General features: G+C 49.3%; 2 protein-coding genes and 1 pseudogene across 8 annotated transcripts; 1 reads left to right on the top strand and 2 right to left on the bottom strand.

Moving 5' to 3' along the window:
- Positions 1-4468: 4468 nt before the first annotated feature.
- Positions 4469-10338, bottom strand: LOC117075204 (CD209 antigen-like protein 2). Of its 3 annotated transcripts, XM_033197357.1 has the most exons (7): positions 10213-10338; positions 9990-10076; positions 8965-9048; positions 8223-8309; positions 7645-7796; positions 6513-6625; positions 4469-4813 (listed from the first exon to the last, which is right to left on the bottom strand). In XM_033197357.1, the coding sequence occupies exons 1-7, from the start codon at positions 10256-10258 to the stop codon at positions 4612-4614; spliced, it is 771 nt and encodes a 256-aa protein (XP_033053248.1). In that variant the 5' UTR covers positions 10259-10338; the 3' UTR covers positions 4469-4611. The 3 variants fall into 3 exon arrangements, with proteins under 3 accessions (XP_033053248.1, XP_033053249.1, XP_033053250.1); XM_033197358.1 differs by lacking the exon at positions 8965-9048; XM_033197359.1 differs by lacking the exon at positions 9990-10076.
- A 5431-nt stretch (positions 10339-15769) lies between these two features.
- Positions 15770-22756, bottom strand: LOC117075203 (CD209 antigen). Of its 5 annotated transcripts, XM_033197356.1 has the most exons (8): positions 22627-22756; positions 22467-22526; positions 21548-21619; positions 20678-21172; positions 20101-20252; positions 19272-19384; positions 18555-18629; positions 18317-18412 (listed from the first exon to the last, which is right to left on the bottom strand). In XM_033197356.1, the coding sequence occupies exons 1-7, from the start codon at positions 22670-22672 to the stop codon at positions 18602-18604; spliced, it is 966 nt and encodes a 321-aa protein (XP_033053247.1). In that variant the 5' UTR covers positions 22673-22756; the 3' UTR covers positions 18317-18412; positions 18555-18601. The 5 variants fall into 5 exon arrangements, with proteins under 5 accessions (XP_033053243.1, XP_033053244.1, XP_033053245.1 ...); XM_033197352.1 differs by lacking the exon at positions 18555-18629 and having other exon boundaries at positions 15770-18412; XM_033197353.1 differs by lacking the exons at positions 18555-18629; positions 22467-22526 and having other exon boundaries at positions 15770-18412; positions 22627-22716.
- On the top strand, positions 16247-16995 carry LOC117074191 (annotated as a pseudogene).
- Positions 22757-25622: the final 2866 nt, after the last annotated feature.

Genomic DNA, 25622 nt, shown 5'->3' with positions numbered 1-25622 from the left:
TTGCCCAGGCTGGTCTTGAACTCCTGAGCTCAAGTGATCCTTCTGCCTCCCACAGCATTGGGATTATAGACATGAGCTACTACAAGAAAAATTCTTGAACATTAAAGAATAATTATAGGAAGAGTATAGATTAAGCCCTTACATGTAGCTAAGATCTGAATAACTAAAGACACAAGGCTGGACACAGCAGCTCACACCTGTAATCCCACCACTTTGGGAGGCCGAGGTGAGTGGATTACTTGAGGTCAGGAGTTCGAGACCAGCCTGGTCAACATGGTGAAACCCTGTCTCTATTGAAAATACAAAAATTAGCTGGGTGTGGTAGCAGGCACCTGTAATCCCAGCTACTAGGGAGGCTGAGGGAGGAGAATTGCTTGAATCCAGGAGGCAGAGGTTGCAGTGAGCTGAGATCTCACTGTTTCACTCCAACCTGGGTGACAGAATTACAAATGCCCACCACCACGCCTGGCTAAATTTTGTATTTTTAGTAGAGACGGGGTTTCACCATGTCGGCCAGGCTGGTCTCGAACTCCTGACCTCGTGATCCGTCTACCTTGCCAAGGCAGGCAGATCACTTGAGGTCAGGAGTTCGAGACCAGCCTGGCTGACATGGTGAAACCCCATCTCTACTAAGAATACGATAATTAGCCAGGCATGATGGCACGTGTCTGTAATCCCAGCTACTCCAGAGGCTGAGGCAGGAGACTCACTTGAACTTGGGAGGCAGAAGTTGCAGTGACCTGAGATTGCGCCACTGCACTCCAGCCTGGCTGACAGAGTGAGACTTCATTTAAAGAAAAAAAGTGTGAACATATGCTAAAACCACCATGGCAATGAATAAATATTTGAGGAGGAGGTGCTTTGAGTTATCCAAAACTCCTGTTTCTCTTTCCCATCTCACTTGTTGAATTAAGGGATTCAACTTTAGATCTTGCCTGAAGCAATTATTTATAGGATGGTCTAATGGCGATATCCTATTTCCTTCATTCCTCGTTCACTTATTCATTGGAATCATTCTGTAAGGAAGACCAGATACATTTTAAAAATAAACTCTAGTTTCTAGAGTAGTTCTAGGTTCACAGCAAAATCGAGGTGAAGTACAGAGAGTTCTCATATCCCTCCTATCCCCACATAAGCACAACCTCCCTCACTGTCAACATCCCCCACCAGAGTGGTGCATTTATTTATTTATTTATTTATTTTTTATTTATTTATTTATTTATTTAGAGATAGAGTTTCATTCTGTCATCCAGGCTGGAAGTCAGTGGTGCGATCTCAGCTCACTGCAACCTCCGCCTCCCGGGTTCAAGAGAGACTCCTGCCTCAGTTTCCTGAGTAGCTGGGACTACAGGCACATGCCACCACGCCCAGCTAATTTTTTTTTTTTTTTAGTAGAGACGGGGTTTCACCACGTTAGCCAGGATGGTCTCGGTCTCCTGACCTTGCAATCACCTGCTTAGGCCTCCCAAAGTGCTGGGATTACAGGTGTGAGCCACCGCGCCCAACCAAGTGGTGTGTTTATTACAATTGATGGACTGACATTGACCTGTCATTACTACCTACAGTCCGTAGTTTAGATGAGGGTTCACTCTTGGTGTCCTACGTTCTACAGTTTTGGACAAATGTCTAATGACATGTATTCACCATTACGGTATCAGACATATGGAGTAGGTTCCTAAAAATCCTCAGGCTCTGTCTGCTCACAAATCAATTTTTCAAAATTCCATCGAAGGATGGCCAAACAGATTTAAAAACAAACCTGACACGCGGATTATCTGGAATATGATAGAGAGGTTGCAACTAGGGAGAATAACCTCTTGAGGTCAGAGAATGAGGAGGGAGCCAGCTTTTGTTTCTGCTGTAGAGCTTGATGTTTCAGTTCCATGTGCACAGGTGACATTCAAAAAGCAAAATAAAAGGTTTAAAGATAGAGTAATTTAAATGTCATCTAAAATATTTCACAAGAGTGGCTGAGAACATTTTGAATAAAGAAGAACCTAACAGGGCAGGGTTTGGTGGCTTCTCCCTATAATCTCAGCTTTTTTTTTTTTTTTTTGAGACGGAGTCTCGCTCTGCCGCCCAGGCTGGAGTGCAGTGGCCGGATCTCAGCTCACTGCAAGCCCCGCCTCCTGGGTTTACGCCATTCTCCTGCCTCAGCCTCCCAAGTAGCTGGGACTACAGGAGCCCACCACGTCGCCCGGCTAGTTTTTTGTATTTTTTAGTAGAGACGGGGTTTCACCGTGTTAGCCAGGATGGTCTCGATCTCCTGACCTCGTGATCCGCCCGTCTCGGCCTAATCTCAGCTTTTTGGGAGGCTGAGGCAGGAGGATCTCTTGAGCCCAGGAGTTCAAGACCAGCCTGGGAAACATACTGAGACCTTGTCTCTAAAATAAAATAAAATAAAAAATTGTGTGGTGGTGCATGCCTCTAGTCCCAGCTACACAGGAGGCTGAGGTGGGAGGATCGCCGGAGCTCGGGAAATCGAGGCTGCAGTGAGCCACTATGATCACACTACTGCACTCCAGCCTGGGTGAAAAAGTGAGATTGTCACACACACAGACACACACACACACACACACACACACACACACACACACAATGCCATGCCTAGTAGTTATCAAAATATTATAAGCTGGCTTGGGTTTCCTTAGATGCAGAGCTTGAGACAAGGGTTTGGATACAAGCAGGTGATCTGGGAGGGGATTCCAAGAAGCACCAGCAGAGGATGGGGAAAGTGAAGACAGTCAAGTAGGGAAAGGAAAAAAGCCGATTCAGAGGCATCAGTGAGCTTCTGACCCATGTGGGTGACTGGACTCAGCTCCTCTGGGAGCCTCTGCACTCCAGGGAGATGGTACAGACAAGCTTTACAGTTCCCCTGTCTGTTGAAGGTTGACTCTAAATGAGATGGAATTTAGCCTGCAAGCTGTTTGTGAAGGAATGTCCTTGGGGTCAACAATAGTAGAAGGGAGGTGGCATTTGTAGCATCTTTTTTACACCAAAATATTCTCTGATTCTAACTAACTAACTAGCCACCTGGAGTTAGCACCACATTCCACAAGTTAAAAATCCCGGTCCCACAGGAATAACCCTATTTCAGATCCCAGGTGCAAAGGGGATGCCAGGCCACCCACACTTCCGCCTGCCCAACAAAAATTGGGGGTATTCACAACTCCTTTCAGATCCAGTAATTTGCTAGAACGACACAGAATTCAGGAAAACATTTTGCTTATGTTCTTACCAAACGGAATCGGGTCTGTTTACCACATGCAATGGAAAACCAAATAACTAAGCTCAGATTTTGTAGAGATAAAAGTTTACTTCAAGGCAGCCAAGCAAGGAGAGAGGAGTCTGGCCCAAATCTGTCTCTCTGAGCTGGGGGCTGCTGCAGATTTTATATACAGAGGGTAGTGAGGTGTAACCTAATTGGATCATGTAACGAGGTGATGTGGGAGGCTTGATCTGATTGGATCATACCATGGGATGATGTCAGAGTGCAATCTGATTGGATCATACCATGGGATGATGTCAGAGTGCAATCTGATTGGATCATAGATCATACTATGTGGTGTCCGCTTCTTAATTCAGTCCCCATTTGTTGGATCGAACACATAGGTTCTGCCTGTGGCTACTTGCTTGGTTCATCTGGGCATGATCAAGGTATGTACCTTGCAACCTGGCGGTCCATGTAACTGAAAAATAACTGGCCATTTTATTACATAAAGTTGAACCAGATTGGGCTACTTCTGTGGCTACAATGTTTACCAGTTTATTATAAAAGATACAATTCAGAAACAGCCAAATGGAAGAAATGCATAAAAGAAAGGAGGATGTGGGGGTGGAAGTGGTTGCATCCAGCCTCCATGCCTTCTCTAGGTGCCACTGGTTGACTGGGAGAATGAATTCCCTGGTGCTTCCAGCCTGCAGGACGAACTCTGGCAACCAGTAAGTCCCCAGTCAAAGGGGTGCAGGGGCTGGTAGACAGAAATTGAGCAGATGGTAGTTGGCACTGATGAGATAAAGCCTCAGGGGACACAGCAGCTACACATGGCAATCCAAAAACTCTAATCTCCAAAAGAAAGAGACAGTAGGTTAATGGAACACACCAAGCCCACCCTCCAAAGGCATTCCACACCAGGTCACTTACAAAGCTCCAGAGATGAACCAGAAACACAAGCTCTACACCAGAGGACCTTGGAGGCATCCGAAGAAGGACAGACTGGATCCAGGCCCATGGGGATGAAGAATTTGACAGAGGCCAGGCACAGCGGCTCACGCCTGTAATCCCAGCACTTTGGGAGGCCAAGGCCATCAGATCACCTGAGCTCAGGAGTTCAAAACCAGCCTGGGCAACATAGCAAAACCTTGCCTCTACAAAAAGTGTGAAAATTAGCAGGGCTTGATGCGTGCCTGTGGTCCCAACTACTCAGGAGGCTGAGGTGGGTTGGCTGCAGTGAGCTGTGATCATGCCACTGCATTCCAGCCTGGGTGACAGAGACCCTGTCTCACAAAGCAAAACAAAAATAAAGAATCTGATAGAGAACAGTCCCAGAGATTTTGTGAAGGTCCAAGGATGGAGAGAAGGAACCCTGGCTTAAAAGTGGCGAAGTTCCACTATGCCGCATGGGCAATTGGGGATGCAGAGGCTGAGGAGAGAAGCCGCCCTTCATCTCTGGAGCAGGAGGCTGCAGACTTTTTGCAGATCCAGAATTTGGCAGCACTGCATTTGTCGTCATTCCAGCCATTGCCGTTAAATTCCACACAGTCTTCCTCCCCGATATTGTTGGGCTCTCCTCTGTTCCAATATTGCTTGAAGCTGCAAAACCCATACAGAATGTGAGCCTCTGCCCCCACCTGCTACATGAGCTGTGTTTCTACCTTCCGAAATCTTGATGCTTTTTCTTTTGAGACAGGGTCTTGCTCTGTCTCCCAGGCTGGGGTGCAGTGGTGCAATCTCGTGTCACTGCAACCTCCGCCTCCCGGGTTCAAGCGATTCTCTCACCTCAGCCTCCTGAGTAGCTGGGATTACAAGCGTGTACCACCAGACCTGGCTAATTTTTGTACTTTTGGTATTTTTTGTTGTTTGTTTGGTTTTTGACACGGAGTCTCACTCAGTCGCCCAGGCTGGAGTGCAGTGGCGTGATCTCGGCTCACTGCAAGCTCCACCTCCTGGGTTCACACTCTTCTCCTGCCTCAGCCTCCCAAGTAGCTGGGGCTACCGGCTAATTTTTTTTGTATTTTCAGTAGAGACAGGGTTTCAACGTGTTAGCCAGGATGGTCTTGATCTTCTGACCTCGTGATCTGCCCGTCTCGGCCTCCCAAAGTGCTGGGATTACAGGCGTGAGCCACCGCGCCCGGCCTTTTTTGTACTTTTGGTAGAGACGGGGTTTCACCATGTTGGCCAGGCTGGTCTCGAACTCCTGACCTCAGGTGATCCGCCTGCCTCGGCCTCCCAAAGTGCTAGGATTACAGGTGTGAGCCACCATGCCTGGCCTCTTGATTCTTTGATATCTTCCCTGCATGTGTATGCGGGACACGCATTGCTCTGCACACCCCATAGTGTCTGAGTGACATCGCCTTGCGCTCCTGCCTCTCTTGCTGCATCCCATCCTTGAAAGAACTTCACCTATTGAGGGTGTGATTTTCAAATGCAAACCAACCAGTCTGGAGTCCACACCCCCAGCCACCTGCCTTACTGGGCTCTTGCATTCATACCCACTATCTTCTTCTTCTTCTTTTTTTTTTTTTTGAGACAGAGTCTCACTCTGTCACCCAGGCTGGAGTAGTGCAGTGGCGTGATCTCAGTTCATTGCAACCTCCGCCTCCTATGTTCAAGTGATTCTCCTGCCTCAGCCTCCCAAATAGCTGGGACCACAGGCGCATGCCACCACATCCGGCTACTTTTTGTATTTTTAGTAGAAACGGGGTTTCACCATGTTGGCCAGGCTGGTCTCGAACTCCTGGCCTCAGGTGACCCGCCTGAGCCAAGTGTCAGACAGCTAGGGACAGAATCTACCCCTGCAGAGCCTGCCGATATAGGATTCATACCTGCCAATCCTAAGCCTCCTTGCCTGGCCCTGTGTGTTCCTTCCCACGGAATCTATAATAAAGGCTCTGGCTGACAGTTGCGCCCTCTCTGTCTCATGACCCATCTGGTGCTTCATCAGTTGTGATGTGTCCTCTCTCTAGGGATCTGTCAATATGAAAAGCTACTCACAATGGCAGGTGTTTCCTGAGCTGGTGGCCTTACTAGACCTCAGATTTCCTATTAATACACTATATTTTAACACACCCACCCATGGGGTGAGCTCGTCCTGCAGCTCTGCTGGTGGAATTCTAGGCACCTGCCATACTGTCTGCAGGTGAGTATGAAGACCACCTTCCTCAACTCAGTAAAAACCCCCAGATTCTTGGATCTAGGGTGTCAGGGAGTTGGGGAGGATCCCCAGGGGAAGTTCAAGTCAGAGTTTCATGATTCCAGCCCCAATAGATAGGATGCCCCTTCTGAGATCTACCTGGGCAATAGAGGTGAGCCATCCACCCATTGCCATGTGCCTTCCTGATTTAGGTCTGAAAGTCCCATCCAGGTGAAGCGGTTACTTCTGGAAGACTGCAGCTGTAGGAAGTTCTGGAGGGTAGAGGAGGAGTCAGGAGGGAGCTCTGCTTCCCATTTTCCAGGTTCTGTCTCCCCATCTCTTGGCAGGAAGTTCTGCTTGTAGGCTAACCTTCAGCCTTCCGGTACACTGGGTCCTGAGCTCCCCCGTGTCTGAGTCTCTCTCACATGTGTGTCCCACGGCACATGTGTCCTGACGTGCACACATCCATGCGCAGCTGGTCTCTCCTCACACACTCTTGCTAACACTGCATGTTTATCCATTTTATACATTCTGTGCATGTCTGCACACATTTACTCATAAGTGGGCTTAATGTATTGGAGTCAGATCCAACCATTTCCTAATTGCTGGTCATGTGCATCTCCTTTCAGCTCTGCACTGTGTGACATCACATTGACAGCTTGAAATCAGCCACCTGGCCGGGCGCGGTGGCTCACGCCTGTAATCCCAGCACTTTGGGAGGCTGAGGTGGGCGGATCACAAGGTCAGGAGATTGAGACCATCCTGGCTAACACGGTGAAACCCCGTCTCTACTAAAAATACAAAAAATTAGCCAGTCGTGGTGGCGGGTGCCTGTAGTCCCAGCTACTTGGAGGCTGAGGCGGGAGAATGGTGTGAACCCGGGAGGCAGAGCTTGCAGTGAGCCGAGATCGAGCCACTGCACTCCAGCCTGGGTGACAAAGCGAGATTCCGTCTCCAAAAAAAAAAAAAAAGAAAGAAATCAGCCACCATGGGAATATTTACACCAGGGAAATTGGCAGACATGACACATCAGGACTTCCTCCCCCAGAGAGCCAGTTGTTAACCACTTGTGGCATGCCTCTGGGGGTTACTTATAGTTTATATTTTCCCCAGAGCTTTCACACATGTACAGATTTGGTTTGTATCTGCTCTAAGAGTACCTGGGACTCCCTCATTCATATCCTTCTCCTCCCATCTTTTTAAGTGGAGCAAAGCCTCTCTTCTGCAAAATCCTCCCTGGTTGGCCAGAAGCCATGTCCCAGGCCAGGACGGGGACCCCCACCAGGTGTACCTGCTCCTCAGCACTTTTGATGACCACGAGCTGGGCCCCCACTTCCTGGCAGGCGGTGATGGAGTCGTGCCAGTTCCGCTGGGAGTTCGACATGAAATAACAGTTTCCTTGGAAGAATGTCCATTCCCAGGGACAGGGGCGGCACAGGCGTTCTGTTGGGGGAGGCAGGTCAGGGCTGGGCTCAGATTAGATTGTCCATATTCCTGTATCTGCCCAGCCTTCAAGGTCTTGAGAGTCGGAGCCCTTCCTTGACTGTCCACGCTGGGTGGACCATTCCCCTCCCCACTTCCCGAGACCCTCCCCAATTCCCATGAGAACCCAGGAGTCCTGGCCCCATCTCCCCCAGACTAGGAGAAGTCGGAGCTTTAGAGCACAGAATAGAAGGCAAGAGACTAGCTTGATTGAGTGCCTACTGTGTACCTGGCCCACTGAACTCCAAGTGCAAGCATCGCTGTTAATCTGTGTTCTTATTTCACAGAGGAAGAAACTGAGGCTCAGAAAGGGTTAGTGACTCAAGCAAAGTCACACACGGTGGAAACCCTCCCAGGCCCAAGGACCCCTGGCATCTGGCCACTCACCCACAGCAGCCTTCAGCTGGGACAGGTCCTGGGAGATCTCGTCCTGCTTGGACTGCTCCAGCCTCTGGGAGCTGGGGTTCTTGGAGACTGGGACAAGGAAAGAAATTGTAATGATTAAACACCTGCTGTGTGCCACACCCTACATTGTCCCCCTAAGGACATCATTTCTGAGCTCAAAAATCTTGTTTAGGCCGGGTGTGGTGGCTCAAGCCTGTAATCTCAGCACATTGGGAGGCCGAGGTGGGCGGATCACGAGGTCAGAAGATCAAGACCATCCTGGCTAACACGGTGAAACCTCATCTCTACTAAAAAAAGTACAAAAATCTAGTCGGGCGAGGTGGTGGGTGCCTGTAGTCCCAACTACTCCGGAGGCTGAGGCAGGAGAATGGTGTAAACCCGGGAGGCGGAGCTTGCAGTGAGCTGAGATCCGGCCACTGCACTCCAGCCTGGGCAACAGAGCGAGACTCCGTCTCAAAAAAAAAAAAATCTTGTTTAAATCCTTTTTTGGATAAGGAAAACTGACACCCAGAGAAGGCAGCAGGGAAGGGACAGGAGAGCCTGTCCCCCTCCCCTCCCCTGCCCTGGAGATGAGAGTGGTCATGGGGAAAGGCCTCTGGAAACCCAAAGGAACAGAAAGCCAGCTTTTAGCCCTTCGTTCGTCTTGGAACTGGCCACCCCCAGCTGCGTCTACAGCAGAAGAACCAGGCCTGGGAGGCCAGGACTCTCAGAGCCTGCTGCTGACCTTGGACAAGGATGGCCACCAGCAGCCCAGTGAAGAGTGTGAAGAAGAGGAGCGGCAGCACCAGGGGTGTGTGGCCCAGACACCCTGCAGGAGAAAAGACTGCTTGGTTCCAGCATGCCAGTGCCCAAGCCTCAGCCTGGCCCAGGGAAAGCCTGGCCACAGCCCCACCGCCCCAAATGGCAGGAGTGAAGGCCCCAGCCCCAACTCGCCACGTGGCAGGAGTCAAGTCCCCAGCCTCCACCTACCCAGGACCCAGGAGTGCAGGAACCCAGCCCTTACTTCCCAGGTCCCAGGAGTGAAGGCCCCAGCCCCCGCCTCCCCAGCCCCCAGGAACCCAGGCCCCAGCCTCTACCTCCTAAGGTATCAGTAGTCCAGGCCCCAGCCCCCACCTCCTTAGGATGCAGGAGTCCAGGACCCTGCTCCCACCTCTCCAGGATCCAGGAGTCCAGACCCCAGCCTCCACCTCCCTAGGACCCAGGAGTCCAGGAACCAAGCTCTCACCTCCCAGGTTCCAGGAGTGAAGCCCCCAGCCCTTACCTCCCCAGGACCCAGGAACCCAGATCCCAGCCTCCACCTCCTCACATCCCATGAGTCCAGACCCCAGCCTCTACCTGCCTAGGACCCAGGAGTCCAAGCCCCCAGGCCCCACCTCCCCAAGACCCAGGCCCATAACCCCCACCTCCCCAGGACCCAAAAACCCAGGCCCCAGCCTCCACCTCCTCAAATCTCAGTAGTCCAGGCCCCAGCTCCTGCCTCCGTAGGACCCAGGAGTCCAGGCTCCAGCCCCCACCACCCCAGGTCCCAGGAATCCAGGTCTCAGCCCCCACCTCCCCAAGACCCAGCCTCTACCTCCTCATGTCCTAGGAGTCCAGGCCCCAGCCACCAGCTCCCCAGGACCCAGGAACTCAGGACCCAGCCTCCACCTCCCCAGGTTCCAGGAGTCCAGGCTCCAGCCACCTGCTCACCAGGACCCAGGAGTCTGGGAGGCTCTGTTCTCTCCTCCCTTCCAACTAACCCTTCTCTACCTGCTAAGCTCTTGTAGCCTCGAGTCTGCCGGAATCCAAAGTCTCTTGGAAAAAAATTCATACCGCTAGTTATCAGCTCTTCCTCTTCTAAATGGATAAATACGAACTCAGAGCCTGGGCAGGCTGAGGCCAGGGCTAGCCATCCCCTTCCCCACCCCAGGATCCCAAAGCACCCCAGGATCCTAGAGCACCCCAGGATCCCAAAGCCCCAGCTCAGCCTCACCCAGGAGGCCCAGCGGCTGTGCCCTCGGTTCCTTGGAGTCACTCATGTTACCCCCACCGTCCCTCAATTTCCAGAACTTCTGGGGACCACAATGCTTATTTCCCACCCCGCAATTCTCACTCCCTAAATCTCTTCTTACTGAGGAAGAAAAACAGGAAACTGGGTAGGGATATAACACCCGAAAGTCCAGTGGGAGGGGTCAGAGCATGAGATAGCCCTGACCTTGCAGGAATTTCAAGGAGCTGGTGGGGAATGGTCTGAGGTTGACAGGGAGAAGGATTCGTCCACTCCTTCCATAGCTGAGCTGTGTGTTGCTTTTAATGAAATCCAGTAAGTTCTAATGAAAAGTGACTTCGTTATACCCTCCACCTAGGGCATGGATGGGCAGGCAGTACCCCTAGTTCCTGGAACCATCATCCTCCCTGACCACAGGCTTTGTTGCTGTGGTCTGCTGATGCCCTCATTTATGAGAATTTTTGCTGACTTTGGGAGTTGAGGCTGAATCAGAATTCCTTGTTTATTTAATGCCTATGATAGTCAAGCACTTTTCTAGTAAGTTTATAAACTCATTCACTTGAATCTTCCTACCCTATGATTTCCGTTTTGCAGATGGTAGATCATATGATTTCCGTTTTGCAGATGGGGGATACTAAAGCACAGTGAGGTTATGTAACTGGCCCAAGGTCACACAGCTAGCAAATGGGACATCTGGGATTTGAACCCAGACAGTCTGCCTCAATGACAGTTAAAGACAGTTCACCAAAAGACAGTCAAATGGCATCAAGGAGGAAATAAAATATTCATAATGGCTTTGAATTGTTCCCAAATTCCTAAATTTGGTTCTTTCCAAATTGGAACAACCTGTGTGGTCACCAGCATTATATATATCATATGTATCTGATATATATATATATATCATATGTATCTGATATATATATATATATATATGTATCTGATATATATATATATATCATATGTATCTGATATATATATATATATATCATAGTATCTGATATATATATATATATTCATATGTATCTGATATATATATATATATATCATATGTATCTGATATATATATATATCATATGTATCTGATATATATATATTCATATGTATCTGATATATATATATATCATATGTATCTGATATATATAATATATATATCATATGTATCTGATATCTCTCTCTTTCTCTCTCTCTCTCTCTCTCTCTCAGAAGTCCTAGCCAGAGCAATCAGGCAAGAGAAATAAATAAAATATATCCACACTGGAAAAGAAGTCAAACTACCTTTCTTCACTGATGACATGATTTTATACATGAAAAACCCTGAAGATTCCACCAAAAGGCTCCTGGAACGGATAAATGGCTTCAGTAAAGTTTCAGGATACAATATCAATGTACAAAAATCAATAGCATTTCTATACACCAGTAACATTCAAGCTGACAGCCAAATCAAGAAAGCAATTTCAGTCAGGTGCAGTGACTCGTGCCTGTAATCTCAGCACTTTGGGAGGCCAAGGCGGGCAGATCACTTGAGGTCAGGAGTTTGAGACCAACCTGGCCAACATGGTGAAACGATGTCTCTACTAAAAACACAAAAATTAGCCCAGCGTGGTGGTGCATGCCTGTCATCCCAGCTGCTCAGGAGGCTGAGGCAGGAGACTCACTTGAACTAGGGAGGCGGAAGTTGCAGTGAGCTGAGATCACACCACTGCACTCCAGCCTGGGTGACAGAGTGAGACTCCATCTCAAGAGGAAAAAAAGGATACAATTCCATTTACAGTAGCCACACACACGAAGATTATCTAGGAATGCATCTAACCACCGAGAGGAAAGATCTCTACAAGGAGAACTACTAAACAGTGCTGAAAGAAGTCACAGATGGCACAAACAAATGAAGAAACATTCCATGCTTGATACAGTTTGGCTCTGTGTCTCCACTCAAATCTCACCTTGAATTGAAAGCATTTATGCAGCCAACAAATATGAAAAAAGCTCATCATCACTGGTCATTAGAGAAATGCAAATCAAAACCACAATGAGATACCATCTCATGCCTGTTAGAATGGCAATCGTTAAAAAGTCAGGAAACAACAGATGCTGGAGAGGATGTGGAGAAATAGGAATGCTTTTACACTGTTGGTGGGAGTGTAAATTAGTTCAATCATTGTGGAAGACAGTGTGGCGATTCCTCAAGGATCTAGAACCAGAAATACCATTTGACCCAGCAATCCCATTACTGGGTATATACCAAAGGATTATAAATCATTCTACTATAAAGACACATGCACACGTATGTTTATTGCAGCGCTGTTCACAATAGCAAAGATATGGAACCAACCCAAATGTCCATCAATGATAGATTGAATAATGAAAATGTGGCACATATACACCGTGGAATACTACGCAACCGTAAAAAAAAAGGATGAGTTCATATCCTTTGCAGGGACATGGATGAAGCTGAAAACCATCATTCTCAGCAAACTAACACAGGAACAGAAAACCAAACATCACATGTTCTCATTCATAAGTGGGAGCTGAACAATGACAACACATGGACACAGGGAGGGGAACATCATACACCAGTGCCTGTTGGGGTTTGGGGGACAAGGAGAGGGGGAGTATTAAGATAAACACCTAATGCATGTGGGGCTTAAAACCTAGATAATGGGTTGATGGGCGCAACAAACCACCATGGCACATGTATACCTATGTAACAAACCTGCACATTCTGCACATGTATCCCAGAACTTAAAGTAAAATAAAAATAAATTTAAAATAAGAAAGCAAAGGCCAGCCTTGGTGGCTCAGGCCTGTAATCCCAGCACTTTGTGAGGCTGAGGCGGGAGGACTGTTTGAGCCCAAGAGTTCCAGACCAGTCTGGGCAATACAGGGAGATCCCATCTCTACAAAGAATTTTTAAAATTACCTGAGCATGGTGGTGCATGCCTGAAGTCCCAGCTACTTAGGGGGTTGAGGTGGGAGGATCACTTGGGCTCAGGAGGTTGAGGCTGCAAGAAGCCTCGATTGTGTCCACTGCATTCCAGCCCGGGTAACAGAGGGAAAGAAAACCCTGACCAAAAAAAAAAAAAAAAGAATTGAAAACAAGGACTCAAAAAGATAGTTGTACACTCATGTTCACAGCAACGTGATTCACAAGACCCCAAAGGTGGATGCAATCTGAGTGTCCATTGACAGAGGAAGGAATAAACAAGATGTGATATAACCATCCAGTGAAATATTACTTATCCTTTAAAAAGGAAGGACAGTGGCCAGATGCAATGGCTCACGTCTGTAATCCCAGCACTTTGGGAGGCCAAGCCGGGCAGATCACGAGGTCAAGAGTTCAAGACCAGCCTGGTCAATATGGTGAAACCTCATCTCTACTAAAAAAAAAAAAAAAAATACAAAAATTTGTCAGGCATGGTGGTGCATGCCTGTAGTCCCAGCTACTCGGGAGGCAGAGGCAGGAGAATGGCATGAACCCGGGAGGCAGACGCTGCAGTGAGCCGAGATCGCGCCACTGCACTCCAGCCTGAGCGACAGAGTGAGACTTCGTCTCAAAAAAAAAAAAAAAAAAAGAAAGGACATAGGACATTTTGACACATGCTACAACATGATGAACCTTGAGGACAATATGCTAAGTGAAATAAGCCAGTCATGATAAGACAAAGGCTATATGAATCCATTCATACGGGTTCCGTAGAGTCGTCAGATTTATATAGACAGAAAGTAGAATGGTGGGTGCCAGGGGCTGGGGCATGGGGAACAGGGAGTCAGTGTTTCCTGGGAACAGAGTTTCACTTGGGAAGATGAAAAAGTTTGTGAGATGAATGGTGGTGATGGTTGCACAACAACGTGAATCTACTTTGTAAAAGAAAATAAAATTTCATAGGCTGGGCACGGTGGCTCACGCCTGTAATCCTAGCACTTTGGGAGGCCAAGGCGGATGGATCACCTGAGGTCAGGAGTTCGAGACCAGCCTGGCAAACGTGGTGAAACATTGTCTCTACGAAAAATACAAAAAAATTTCCGAGCGTGGTGGCGGGTGCCTGTAATCCCAGCTACTCAAGAATCTGAGGCAGGAGAACTGCTTGAACTCGGGAGGCAGAGGCTGCAGGCAGCTGAGATCGCACCACTGTCCACCAGCCTGGGCAACAGAGTGAGACACTGTCTCAAAAAATAAAAATAAAAAATAAAAATCCTCTGGGCTCCACCTACTCCACAGATAGATTTTCAAAATTCTATTGAAGGATTTCCAAACAGATTTTAAAACAAACTTGACAAGCTCATTATTTGGAAAATAATAAAGAGGTTATATTCTTTACTTGGGCATAAATAGCAAAGCTACAAGTGGGGACAGTAACCTCTTGAGATGGGAAGATGGGGACGGAATGAGCTTTAGTTTTCACTGTAGAGATTGATAAGTTTTGGTTCTGTGTGCACACATGACTTATTCCACAAGTAAATGAAAACCTTTAAAGCCAGAGTAGTTTCAAAAATCATCCAAAAATTGCATAAGAATACCTGAGAACATTTTGATAGAGAAGAGCCATGACCAGGCAGGACATAGTGGCTCATGCCTGTAAATTCAGCACTTTGGGAGGCTGAGGCAGGAGGATGAGTTGAGCCTGGGAGTTCAAGAACAGCATGGGCAACACAGTGAGACCCCATCTCTACAAAAAATTTTTAAAAAGTAGCTAGATATGATGCTGTACAAGTGTGGTCCCAGCTACTCAGAAGGCTGAGGTGGGAGGATCACTGGAGCCCATGAGGTCAAGGCTACAAGTAGGTCATGATTGCACCTCAGCACTTCGGCCTGGGTGACAGAGCAAGACCTTGTCTCACACACAAAAAGAGCCATGCCTGGTAGTTATCAAAATATATTATAAGCTTGGCTTGGGTTTCCTCCAGTGCAGAGCTTGAGACAAGGATTTTGATATAAGTAGCTTATCTGGGAGGAGAGTCCAAGAAGCACCAGCCGGGGATGGGGAGAATGAAGAGGAGCAGGTAGGGAAAGGAAAGAACCCAATACAAAGGCACCAATGAGCTGAAAAGGGCAACTGGGCCCAATTCCCCTGGGAGCCTCTGGGAGACGACACAGAACAAGCCTCACAGTTCCTCTGCCTGTTGAAGGTCAACTCTAAGTAAGATGGAATTTAGCTTACAAGCTGTTTATGAAGGAGCATCTTTGGGATCAACATCAGTAGAAGGGAAGTGATGTTCGTGGGGTCTTATTTACACCAGAAAAATTCTCTAATTCTAACACTAGCTTCCTGGAGTTAGCACCACATTCCACAAGTTAAAGGACTAGATCCCAAAAGACTGACCCCGCTTCAGATGCCAGGTGCAAAGACAGTGCCTTTACACTGTCTACCCACACTTATGCCAGGCTGGCAAAAAAACTGGGGCTTCCAATAAGCCTATCTTAAGTTCAGTAATTTCCTAGAATTATTTAGAGAACTCAGGAAAACATTTTGCTTATGCTGTTGCTGAACTAAATTGGGTCAGTTCCCTGGCTCACAGTGGAAAATCAAACCCTGAAGCACTGGGGTTTTGTAGAGAGAAAAATTTATTCCAAGGCAGCCAAGCAAGGCGACACCAGTCTGGTCCAAATCTGTCTCTCCAAGCTGGGGGCTGGGGCAGATTTTATACACAGAGGGTAGTGAGGCATGATGTGATTGGATCTTGTAATGAGGGGATTCAGGAGGCTTGATCTGATTGGATCATGCCCTGGAGTGATGCCAGGGCTCAATCTGATTGGATCACAGATCATGCCACGTGGTGTCCACTTCTTAACTCAGTCCCTGTTCCTCCGTCTGAGCACTTAGGTTCCGCCTGGATCTGTACACTTGGTTCATCTGGGCATGCCCAGGGTACGTAACTTGCAACCTGGGGGTCCACGGCAACTGAAAAACAACTCACCATTTTATTGCACAAAGTTGAACCAGATTGGGTTGGATCTGCGGTTACAATGTTTACCAGTTTATTATAAAGGGTACAACTAGAGGGGTGGGTTGGTGCTGGCAAGATGGCTGCGCCGGAGAAGATGACATTTCCAGAGAAACCAAGCCACAGAAAGTACAGGCCCGCCCTGAAGAAGGAGAAACGAAAGAAACGCCGGCAGGAACTTGCTCCACTGAGGGACTCAGGACTCTCACTGAAGGAGAAGGACACTTTTATTGAAAACCAACAACTAGAAAAGCTGTGGGGAAGACAGAGGCAAAGATTACATAAGGAGCAATTGCTGAGCAGAAGGCACAGGAAGAATTCAGAATAAAGAAGGAAGAGGAAGAGGCGGCTAGAAAACGGCAAGAACAAGAGCGAAAGTTAAAGGAACAATGGGAAGAACAGCAGAGGAAAGAGAAGAAGAGGAACAGAAACGACAGGAGAAGAAAGAAAAACAGGAAGCTGTCCAGAAGATGCTGGATCAGGCTGAAAATGAGTTGGAAGATGGCGCCACATGGCAAAACCCGGAACCCCGCCTTGGATTTCAGAGTCATGGAGAAGGATCGAGCTAATTGTCCCTTCTACAGTAAAACAGGAGCTTGCAGATTTGGAGATAGATGTTCACGTAAACATAATTTCCCAACATCCAGTCCTACCCTTCTTATTAAGAACATGTTTACAGCGTTTGGAATGGAGCGATGCAGGAGTGATGACTATGACCCCGACGCAAGCCTGGAGTACAGCAAGGAAGAAACCTACCAACAGTTCCTAGATTTCTATGAGAATGCGCTGCCCGAGTTCAAGAACATGGGGAGAGGCCGGGCGCGGTGACTCAGGCCTGTAATCCCAACACTTTGGGAGGCTGAGGCGGGCAGATCACGAGGTCAAGAGATAGAGACCATCCTGGCCAACATGTTGAAACCCCGTCTCTACCAAAAGTACAAAAATTAGCTGGGTGTGCACACCGCGCCCAGGAGAGGTACAGTTCACCAAGTAGAGGAAGAAAATAGTGACCGCAGCAGGGACCAGTGCAGCCGGAGCCAGAACTGCAGGAGCCTTCACAGCTGGAGCCAAAGTTCTCTAGGTCCCAAAGTCATGGCAGGAGGAGATCAGGTAGCAGAGACGGAACTATTCAGAGTCCCAAATCCAAATAAACCTGTTTTATTCTTACAAAAAATAATAGGCCAGGCGCGGTGGTGCACACCTGTAATCCCAGCACTTTGAGAGGCCGAGGCAGGCAGATCTCCTGAGGTTGGGAGTTGGAGACCAGCCTGACCCACACGGAGAAACCCCATCTCTACTAAAAATACAAAAAATTAGCCGGACCTGGTGGCACATAACTGTAATCCCAGCTACTCAGGAGGCTGAGGCAGGAGAATCACTTGAACCCGGGAGGCGGAGGTTGCAGTGAGCCAAGATCACACCATGGCACTCCAGCCTGAGCAACAAGAGCGAAACTCCACCTCAAAAAATAATAATAATAATAATAACATAAAGAATACAACTTAGAAACAGCCAAATAGAAGTCATGTATAAGACAAAGGAAGATGTGGGAGGTGGGAGCGGTTGTGTGGAGCCTCCATGCCCTCTCTGGGTGCCATTGGTAGACTGGGGGAATTAATTCCCTGGTACTCCCGCCTGCAAAATGAGCTCTTGCAACCAGTAAGTCCCTAGTCAAAGGGGAGCAGGAGATGGTAGGTGGAAGTTGAACAGATTGTAGGTTTGCATATATGAGATAACGCCCCAGGGGACATAGAAGCTACACATGGCAACCAAATATTCTGATCTCCAAAAGGAAGAGAGAGTGGATTCTTGGCACACAAGTCCACCCCCTCAAAGGCATCCCACACCAGCTCGCTCATAAAGCTCCAAAGATGGGCCAGAAAAACACGCTCTATACCAGGGGAACTTGGAGGCATGACAAGGACAGAATGTGGACCCAGCCTTCTAAAGGAGAAAGAATCTGACAGAGAATAGTCCCAGAGATTTTGTGAAGGTCGCAGGATGGAGAGAAGGAACTGTAGCTTAAAAGTGGGTGAAGTTCTGCTACTCAGGAGGGGGGTTTGGGGTGGTAGGGGCTGGGGAGAGCAACCGTTCTTCATCCCGGGAGCAGGAGGCCACGGACTTTTTGCAGATCCAGAATTTGGCAAGATTACATTTGTCGTCGTTCCAGCCATTGCCACTAAATTCCGCACAGTCTTCCTCCCCAATATTGTTGGGCTCTCCTTTGTTCCAATACTGCTTGAAGCTGCAAAGCCCATGCAGAATGTGAGACTCTGTCCCCAATTCCCCCCGTCCCGGCTACATGAGCTGTGTTTCTACCTTCTGTCATCTTGGTGCTTTAACGTCTGCGCTACGTGTTTGTGCTGGACATGAACCCCTCTGCATACCTGATAATATGACTGACTCACGGTGCCTTGGATTCCTGCCTCTCTTCTCACAACCTGTCCTTGGGTGGACTCCACCTATTGAGGGTGTGATTTTCAAATACAAACCAACCAATCTGGAGTCCACACCCCCAGCCACCTGCCTTACTGGGCTCTTGTACTCCAAGCCACTATCCTGTGCTGATCAACCGGAGGCCAGATGTTAGACAGCTAGGGGCAGCCCCTGTGCCCCAGAGCCCACAAATGCTTCATACTTCCCAATCCTAAGCCTGTTCACCTGGCCTTGACCTTTCCTTTCCATGCAAACCACAACAAAGGCTCTGGCCCACAGTCACGCCTCCCCACCACTCTGCCTCATAACAGACCCTGGTGCTTCCCCAGGTGGCTCCCAGCTGTGATGTGTGTATATGAGAAGCTACTCACAATGGTAGGTGTCTCCTGAGCTGGTGGCCTTACTAGACCTCAGATTTCCTATTAATACACTATATTTTAACACACCCACCCACGGGGTAAGCTCGTCCTGCAGCTCTGCTGGTGGAATTTTAGGCACCTGCTATGCTGTCTGGAGGTGGGTAAGAAGACCACCTTCCTCAACTCAGTAAAACTCCCAGATTCTTGGGTCTAGAGTATCAGGGAGTTGGGGAGGATCCCCAGGGGAAGTTCAAGTCAGAGTTGCAGAGCCCCAGCCCCAGTGGATGGGATGCCCGTTCTGAGATCTACCTGGGCAACAGAGGTGAGCCATCCACCCATTGCCATGTGCCTTCCTGATTTAGGTCTGAAAGTCCCATCCAGGTGAAGCGGTTACTTCTGGAAGACTGCAGCTGTAGGAAGTTCTGGAGGGTAGAGGAGGAGTCAGGAGGGAGCTCTGCTTCCCATTTTCCAGGTTCTGTCTCCCCATCTCTTGGCAAGAAGTTCTGCTTGTAGGCTAACCTTCAGCCTTCCGGTACACTGGGTCCTGAGTCCCCTCGTGTCTGAGTCCCTCTCACATGTGTATCCCACAGCCCATGTGCCCTGATGTGCACACATCCGTGCGCAGCTGGCCTCTCCTCACACACTCTTGCTAACACTGCGTGTTTATCCATTTTGTACATTCTGTGCATGTCTGCACACATTTACTCATAACTGGGCTTAATGTATTGGAGCCACATCCATTTCCTAATTGCTGTTCATGCACATCTCCTTTCAGCTCTGCACTGAGTAACATCACATTGACAGCTTGAAATCAGCCGCCATGGGAATATTTACACCAGGGAAATTGGCAAACACGACGCATCAGGACTTCTTCCCCCAGAGAGCTGGTTGTTAACCACTTGTGGCATGCCTCTGGGGGTTACTTATAGTTTATATTTTCCCCAGAGCTTTCACACATCTTCAGACTTGGTTTGTATCTGCTCTAAGGGTACCTGGGACTCCCTCATTCATATCCTTCTCCTCCCATCTTTTTAAGTGGAGCAAAGCCTCTCTTCTGCAAAATCCTCTCTGAGCACCTCCTCCCTGGTTGGCCAGAAGCCATGCCCCAGGCCAGGACGGGGACCCCCACCAGGTGTACCTGCTCCTCAGCACTTTTGATGACGACGAGCTGGGCCCCCACTTCCTGGCAGGCGGTGATGGAGTCGTGCCAGTTCCGCTGGGAGTTCGATATGAAGTAACAGTTTCCTTGGAAGAATGTCCATTCCCAGGGACAGGGGCGGCACAGGCGTTCTGTTGGGGGAGGCAGGTCAGGGCTGGGCTCAGATTAGATTGTCCACATTCCTGTATCTGCCCAGCCTTCAAGGTCTTGAGAGTCGGAGCCCTTCCTTCACTGTCCACGCTGGTTGGACCATTCCCCTCCCCACTTCCCGAGATCCTCCCCAATTCCCATGAGAACCCAGGAGTCCTGGCCCCATCTCCCCCAGACTAGGAGAAGTCGGGGCTTTAGAACTTAGAACAGAAGGCAGGAGACTGGCTTAATTCAGTGCCTACTGTGTACCCGGCCCACTGTAAGCACCGAGTGCCATCATCACAGTTACCCTGTGTTCTCATTTCACAGATGAAGAAACTGTGGCTCAGACAGGGTCAGTGACAAGCAAACTCACACCACACAATGACCATCTCAGGCCCAAGGAGCCCTGGTTCCAGGAACTCACCCACTGCAGCCTTCAGCTGGATCAGCTCCTGGTAGATCTCCTGTTGCTTGGACCTGTCTGGCAACCCATCGACTGCAGCCTTTAGCTGCGTCAGCTTCTGGTAGATCTCCTGCTGCTTGGATTTCTCTGGGAGATCACCCACTGCAGCCTTCAGCCGGGATAGCTCCTGGTAGATCTCCTGCAGTTTGGATTTCTCTGGAAGCTCACCCACTGCAGCCTTCAGCCGGGTCAGCTCCTGGTAGATCTCCTGCTGCTTGGATTTCTCTGGGAGATCACCCACTGCAGCCTTCAGCCGGGTCAGCTCCTGGTAGATCTCCTGCAGCTTGGATTTCTCTGGAAGCTCACCCACTGCAGCCTTCAGCCGGGTCAGCTCCTGGTAGATCTCCTGCTGCTTGGATTTCTCTGGGAGATCACTGACTGCAGCTTTAAGCTGGGTCAGATTCTGGTAGATCGCGTCTTGTTTGGATTGACTTAGGGAGCTAGGGACTTTGGACACTGGGTCAAGAAAGAAAAGGAACTGCAATTATTAAACACCTACTGTGTGCCAAGCCCTGAACTGAGCCCCATAGGGATATCATTTGTGACAGCCAAGGTCTCCGTTAATCGCCTTTGAAGATGAGGAAAACTGACACCCGGAGAAGGCAGCACAGAAGGCCAAGGAGAGCCAGGTTCTTCCCCTCCTTCTCCTCCTCCTCCCTCTCCTCTCCTGCCCTACAGTGGGGAGGAGCTGTGGGAGAGGCCCCTACAAACCCCCAGGGACAACACCTTGACTCTTAACCCCACCTCCCTCCCAGACTTGGCTGCCCCAGGCTGTGTCCACAGCCAAAAGCCAGGACTGGGGACCCCAGACCCTCAGAACCTGCGCCTGACCTTGGACAAGGAGCCCAGCCAAGAGTGTGAAGGAGAGGAGTTGCAGCACCAGGGGGCCATGGCCAAGACACCCTGAGAGAGGATACATGCGTCAGCCTGCCAGTGTCCCCACCTGAGCGTGGCCCAGGGGGAGCCTGGCCTAAATCCCTCAGCACCCCAGGACTCAGGAACCCCAGCCCCAGCCCCCTCCATTCCAACACCTGGGAATCCAGGCCCTAGCTCGCACCTCCCCAGTACCCAGAAATCCCAGTCCCAGTCCCCTCCACTCCAACACCTGGGAATCCAGGCCCTAGCTCACACCTCCCCAGGACCCAGAAACCCCGTCCCCAGCCTACCCCTCCCCAGGTCCCAGGAACCAGGTACCTGGTTCCACCTCCCCAGGACCCAGGAATCCAGGCCCCAGCCTCTACATCCCCAGGTCTCTGGAACCCAGGCTCCCAGCCCCCACCTCCCCAGGACCCAGGAACCCAGGACCCAGCCTTCCCCTCCCCAGGTCCCAGTAACCCACGTACCTGCTCCCACCTCCCCAACACCCAAGAATCTGGGTCCCAGCCCATACATCCCCAGGTCCCAGGAACCCAGGCCCAAGTCCCCACCTCCCCATGATCCAGGAGTCCAGGCCCAGGCCTCCACCTCTCCAGAACTCAGGAGTCTAGCCCCTGACCCTACCTCCCCAGGACCCAGGAACCCAGGCTTCAAATTCTATCTCCCCAGAACCCAGAAGTCTTGGCCCCAGCCTCCACCTTCCCAGGAACCAGGAATTCAGGCCCCAAACTCAACCTCCCCAGTTCCCAGGAGTCCAGGCCCCCAGCCCCACATCCCCAGGACCCAAGAGTCCAGGCCCCAGTGTCCAGCTCCTCAGGACCCAGGAGTCCAGGAGTCTCTCTTCTCTCCTCCCAAGCTGCTAACTCTTCTCTACCTGCTAAGCTCTTGTAGCCTCGAGTCTGTCGGAATCCAACGCCTCCCAGCTGTTCCTCCTCTGAATGGATAGACGTGAACTCAGAGCCTGGGCAGGCTGAGGCCAGGGCTGGCCATGCCTTCCCCCTTCCCAGAATCCCAGAGTCCCAACCCAGCCTCACCCAGGAGGTCCAGCTGCTGCAGTCTTGATTCCTTGGAGTCACTCATGTCACCCCACTCTCCCACAGTGTCCAGAACTCCTGGGGGCCGGAGCTTTTATTTCCCATCCTGTGATCTTTACTTCCTAAATCTAGACTCCTACAGGAAGAGAAACAGGAAGTTGGGTAGGTATCTGTCACCCAAAAGGCTAGTGGAAAGGATCAGAGCATGAGATGGGCCGGATCTTTCAAGAATTTCAGGGAGGGGGTGGGTGATGGTTTGGGGTTGACAGGGAGAAGGACTGGTCCACTCATGGATGGCTGAGCAGTGGGATGCTTTTAATGAAATCTAATAAATTGTAAGAGAAAGCTACTGTGTTACAACCCCTCCACCTAGGGCAAGGGTGGGCAGGTAGCACCCCCAGTTCCTAGAAGCACTGTCCCTTGTGACCTCCTGGCTTTCCTGCCTTGAGCTGCTGCCGTCCTCATTTTCGGGAATTCTTGCTGACTTTGGGAGTTGGGGCAGAATCATAATTGCTTGTTTATTTAATGCCTAGGATAGTCAGGTACTTTTTCAACAGCTTTATAAACTCATTCATTCAATGTTCCTACCCTTCAGTAGATCATATGACCTCCATTATACAGATGGGGAAACTGAGGAGTCACTGCAAGGTTAGCTGACTGGCCCAAGGTCACACAGCTGGTAAATGGTGGTGTTGAGACTTGAACCCAGACAGTTTTACTCCACAGTGCATGCTGTTAACCAAAGAGTGAAACAGTATCAAAGAGGAAAGAAAAGATCCATAGCAGCTTTATTTAGAATGATCTGAAATTGGAATAAACCCTGTGCTCACCAGCAGGTGAATGATAAAAAATATGGCATATTTAGAGATTGGAATACTATACAGCAATGAAAAAGCTAAGTACTGATACATTTAATAACATAGATAAATCTCACAAAACAGGAAAAGGACCAAGACAGAGTGAGTACACACTGTAAGATTTGATTTTATGTGACTTTCGAGAACAGGCAGAACTAACCTTTGAAGGAGACTCAGAATGGAAATTATCAGGAAGGAAGCAGTGGAGATTGACAATGGAGTTTCTGTATGCTGGAAATGTTCTATATTTTGATCATAGAGATGTACATTTACCACATATGTGTTAAAAACCTCAATTTAAATATGGAAATACCTATATGTATCATAATCAAATAGTGGTTTTGACCTGATCTTTACTTTGTATTCTTAAAATGTTTTAATTTTAGAATAATTTTGGGTTTATAGCGAAGTTGCAAATGTAGGAAAGAGATTTCCCATATGTAAATTCCTCACCTCGGGATCCCCAGTGTGAACCCAGTTTCTCCTAATAGTAACATTTCACATGGTAATGAGGTAGGAAACTGGTATAACTTGTTTTCTGGCCACAACCCTGCAGACCTATACAGAATCTGGTCCAGATGAGATGATGTGAAAAAACCAGCAGGAACCAGCAGATGGCAACAAAAGCAATCCCTGGCTGCCTCATTGCTCGTGGGTATAAGATGCTCCCACCAGTGCCATGACTATTTACCAATGCCATGGCAACGACCCAGAAGTTACCACCTCTTTCCATGGAAACAACCTGGATGTTGCTGCCCTTTTCCTAGAAACTTCTAAAGAAACTGCCCCTCAATTTGCATTGACCCACCCCTTAACTGACATATAACTGAAAGTGAGTTGACATGAGTATAACTACAGTTGCCAAGAGCTTGTATGTTATTGACTGTGGGTGCACTGCCTATGAGTTAGCCCTGCTTCACAAGGAGCAGTACCATTACATAAAAAAATCTCTGTCTAAAGCCAGGTACAGTGGCTCATGCCTGTAATCCTAGCACTTTGGGAGGCCGAGGTGGGCGGATCACAAGGTCAGGAGTTCGAGACCCTCCTGGCTACATGGTGAAACTCCATCTCTATTAAAAATACAAAAAATTAGCCAGGTGTGGCACGTGTCTGTAATCCCAGCTACTAGGGGGGCTGAGGCGGAAGAATTGCTTGAACCTGGGAGGCTGAGGTTGCAGTGAGCCGAGATTGCAACACTGCACTCCAACCTGGGCAACAGAGTGAGACTCCATCTCAAAAACAAACAAACAAACAAACAAACAAGAAAACGGTGGCTCACGCCTGTAATCCCAGCACTTTAGGAGGCCAAGGCGGGCACCTGAGGTCAGGAGTTCGAGACCAGCCTGACCAACATGGAGAAACCCTATCTCTACTAAAAATACAGAATTAGCCAGGCATGGTGGCTGATGCCTGTAATCCCAGCCACTCGGGAGGCTGAGGCAGGAGAATCACTTGAACCTGGGAGGCAGAGGTTGCGGTGAGCCAAGATTGTGCCATTGCACTCCAGCCCGGGCAACAAGAGTGAAACTCTGTCTCAAAAAAAAAAAAAAAAGGCCGGGCGCGGTGGCTCAAGCCTGTAATCCCAGCACTTTGGGAGGCCGAGACGGGCGGATCACGAGGTCAGGAGTTCGAGACCATCCTGGCTAACACGGTGAAACCCCGTCTCTACTAAAAAATACAAAAAAAAGCTAGCCGGGCGAGGTGGCTGGCGCCTGTAGTCCCAGCTACTCGGGAGGCTGAAGCAGGAGAATGGCGTAAACCCGGGAAGCGGAGCTTGCCGTGAGCTGAGATCCGGCCACTGTACTCCAGCCTGGGCGACAGAGCGAGACTCCGTCTCAAAAAAAAAAAAAAAATCTCTGTCTAACATCGCTGGTTCACCCTTGAATTCTTTCCAGAGTGAAGCCAAGAACCCTCCCAGGCTAAGCCCCAACTTTGGGGTTCACCTGTCCTGCAACATTTGGTGACCATGAAGGGACAAAGATGGTGAGCAACAAGCAATGACTGATGCGGCACTGCCGACGGTGATTGGTAGTGAGACAGCGAGATGGTAGGGATCACTGAAGAATTAGTAAGACAGCAGAGACAGTGGCAATTGGTGATTGGCAGAGAGGTGAATCAGCAAGGGGTGGCAAGACAGCA

Source organism: Trachypithecus francoisi, unplaced genomic scaffold, assembly GCF_009764315.1.
Source record: "Trachypithecus francoisi isolate TF-2019V2 unplaced genomic scaffold, Tfra_2.0 Lachesis_group5, whole genome shotgun sequence".
Lineage (NCBI taxonomy): Eukaryota > Metazoa > Chordata > Mammalia > Primates > Cercopithecidae > Trachypithecus > Trachypithecus francoisi.
This window is presented reverse-complemented; position numbering and strand designations above follow the sequence as displayed.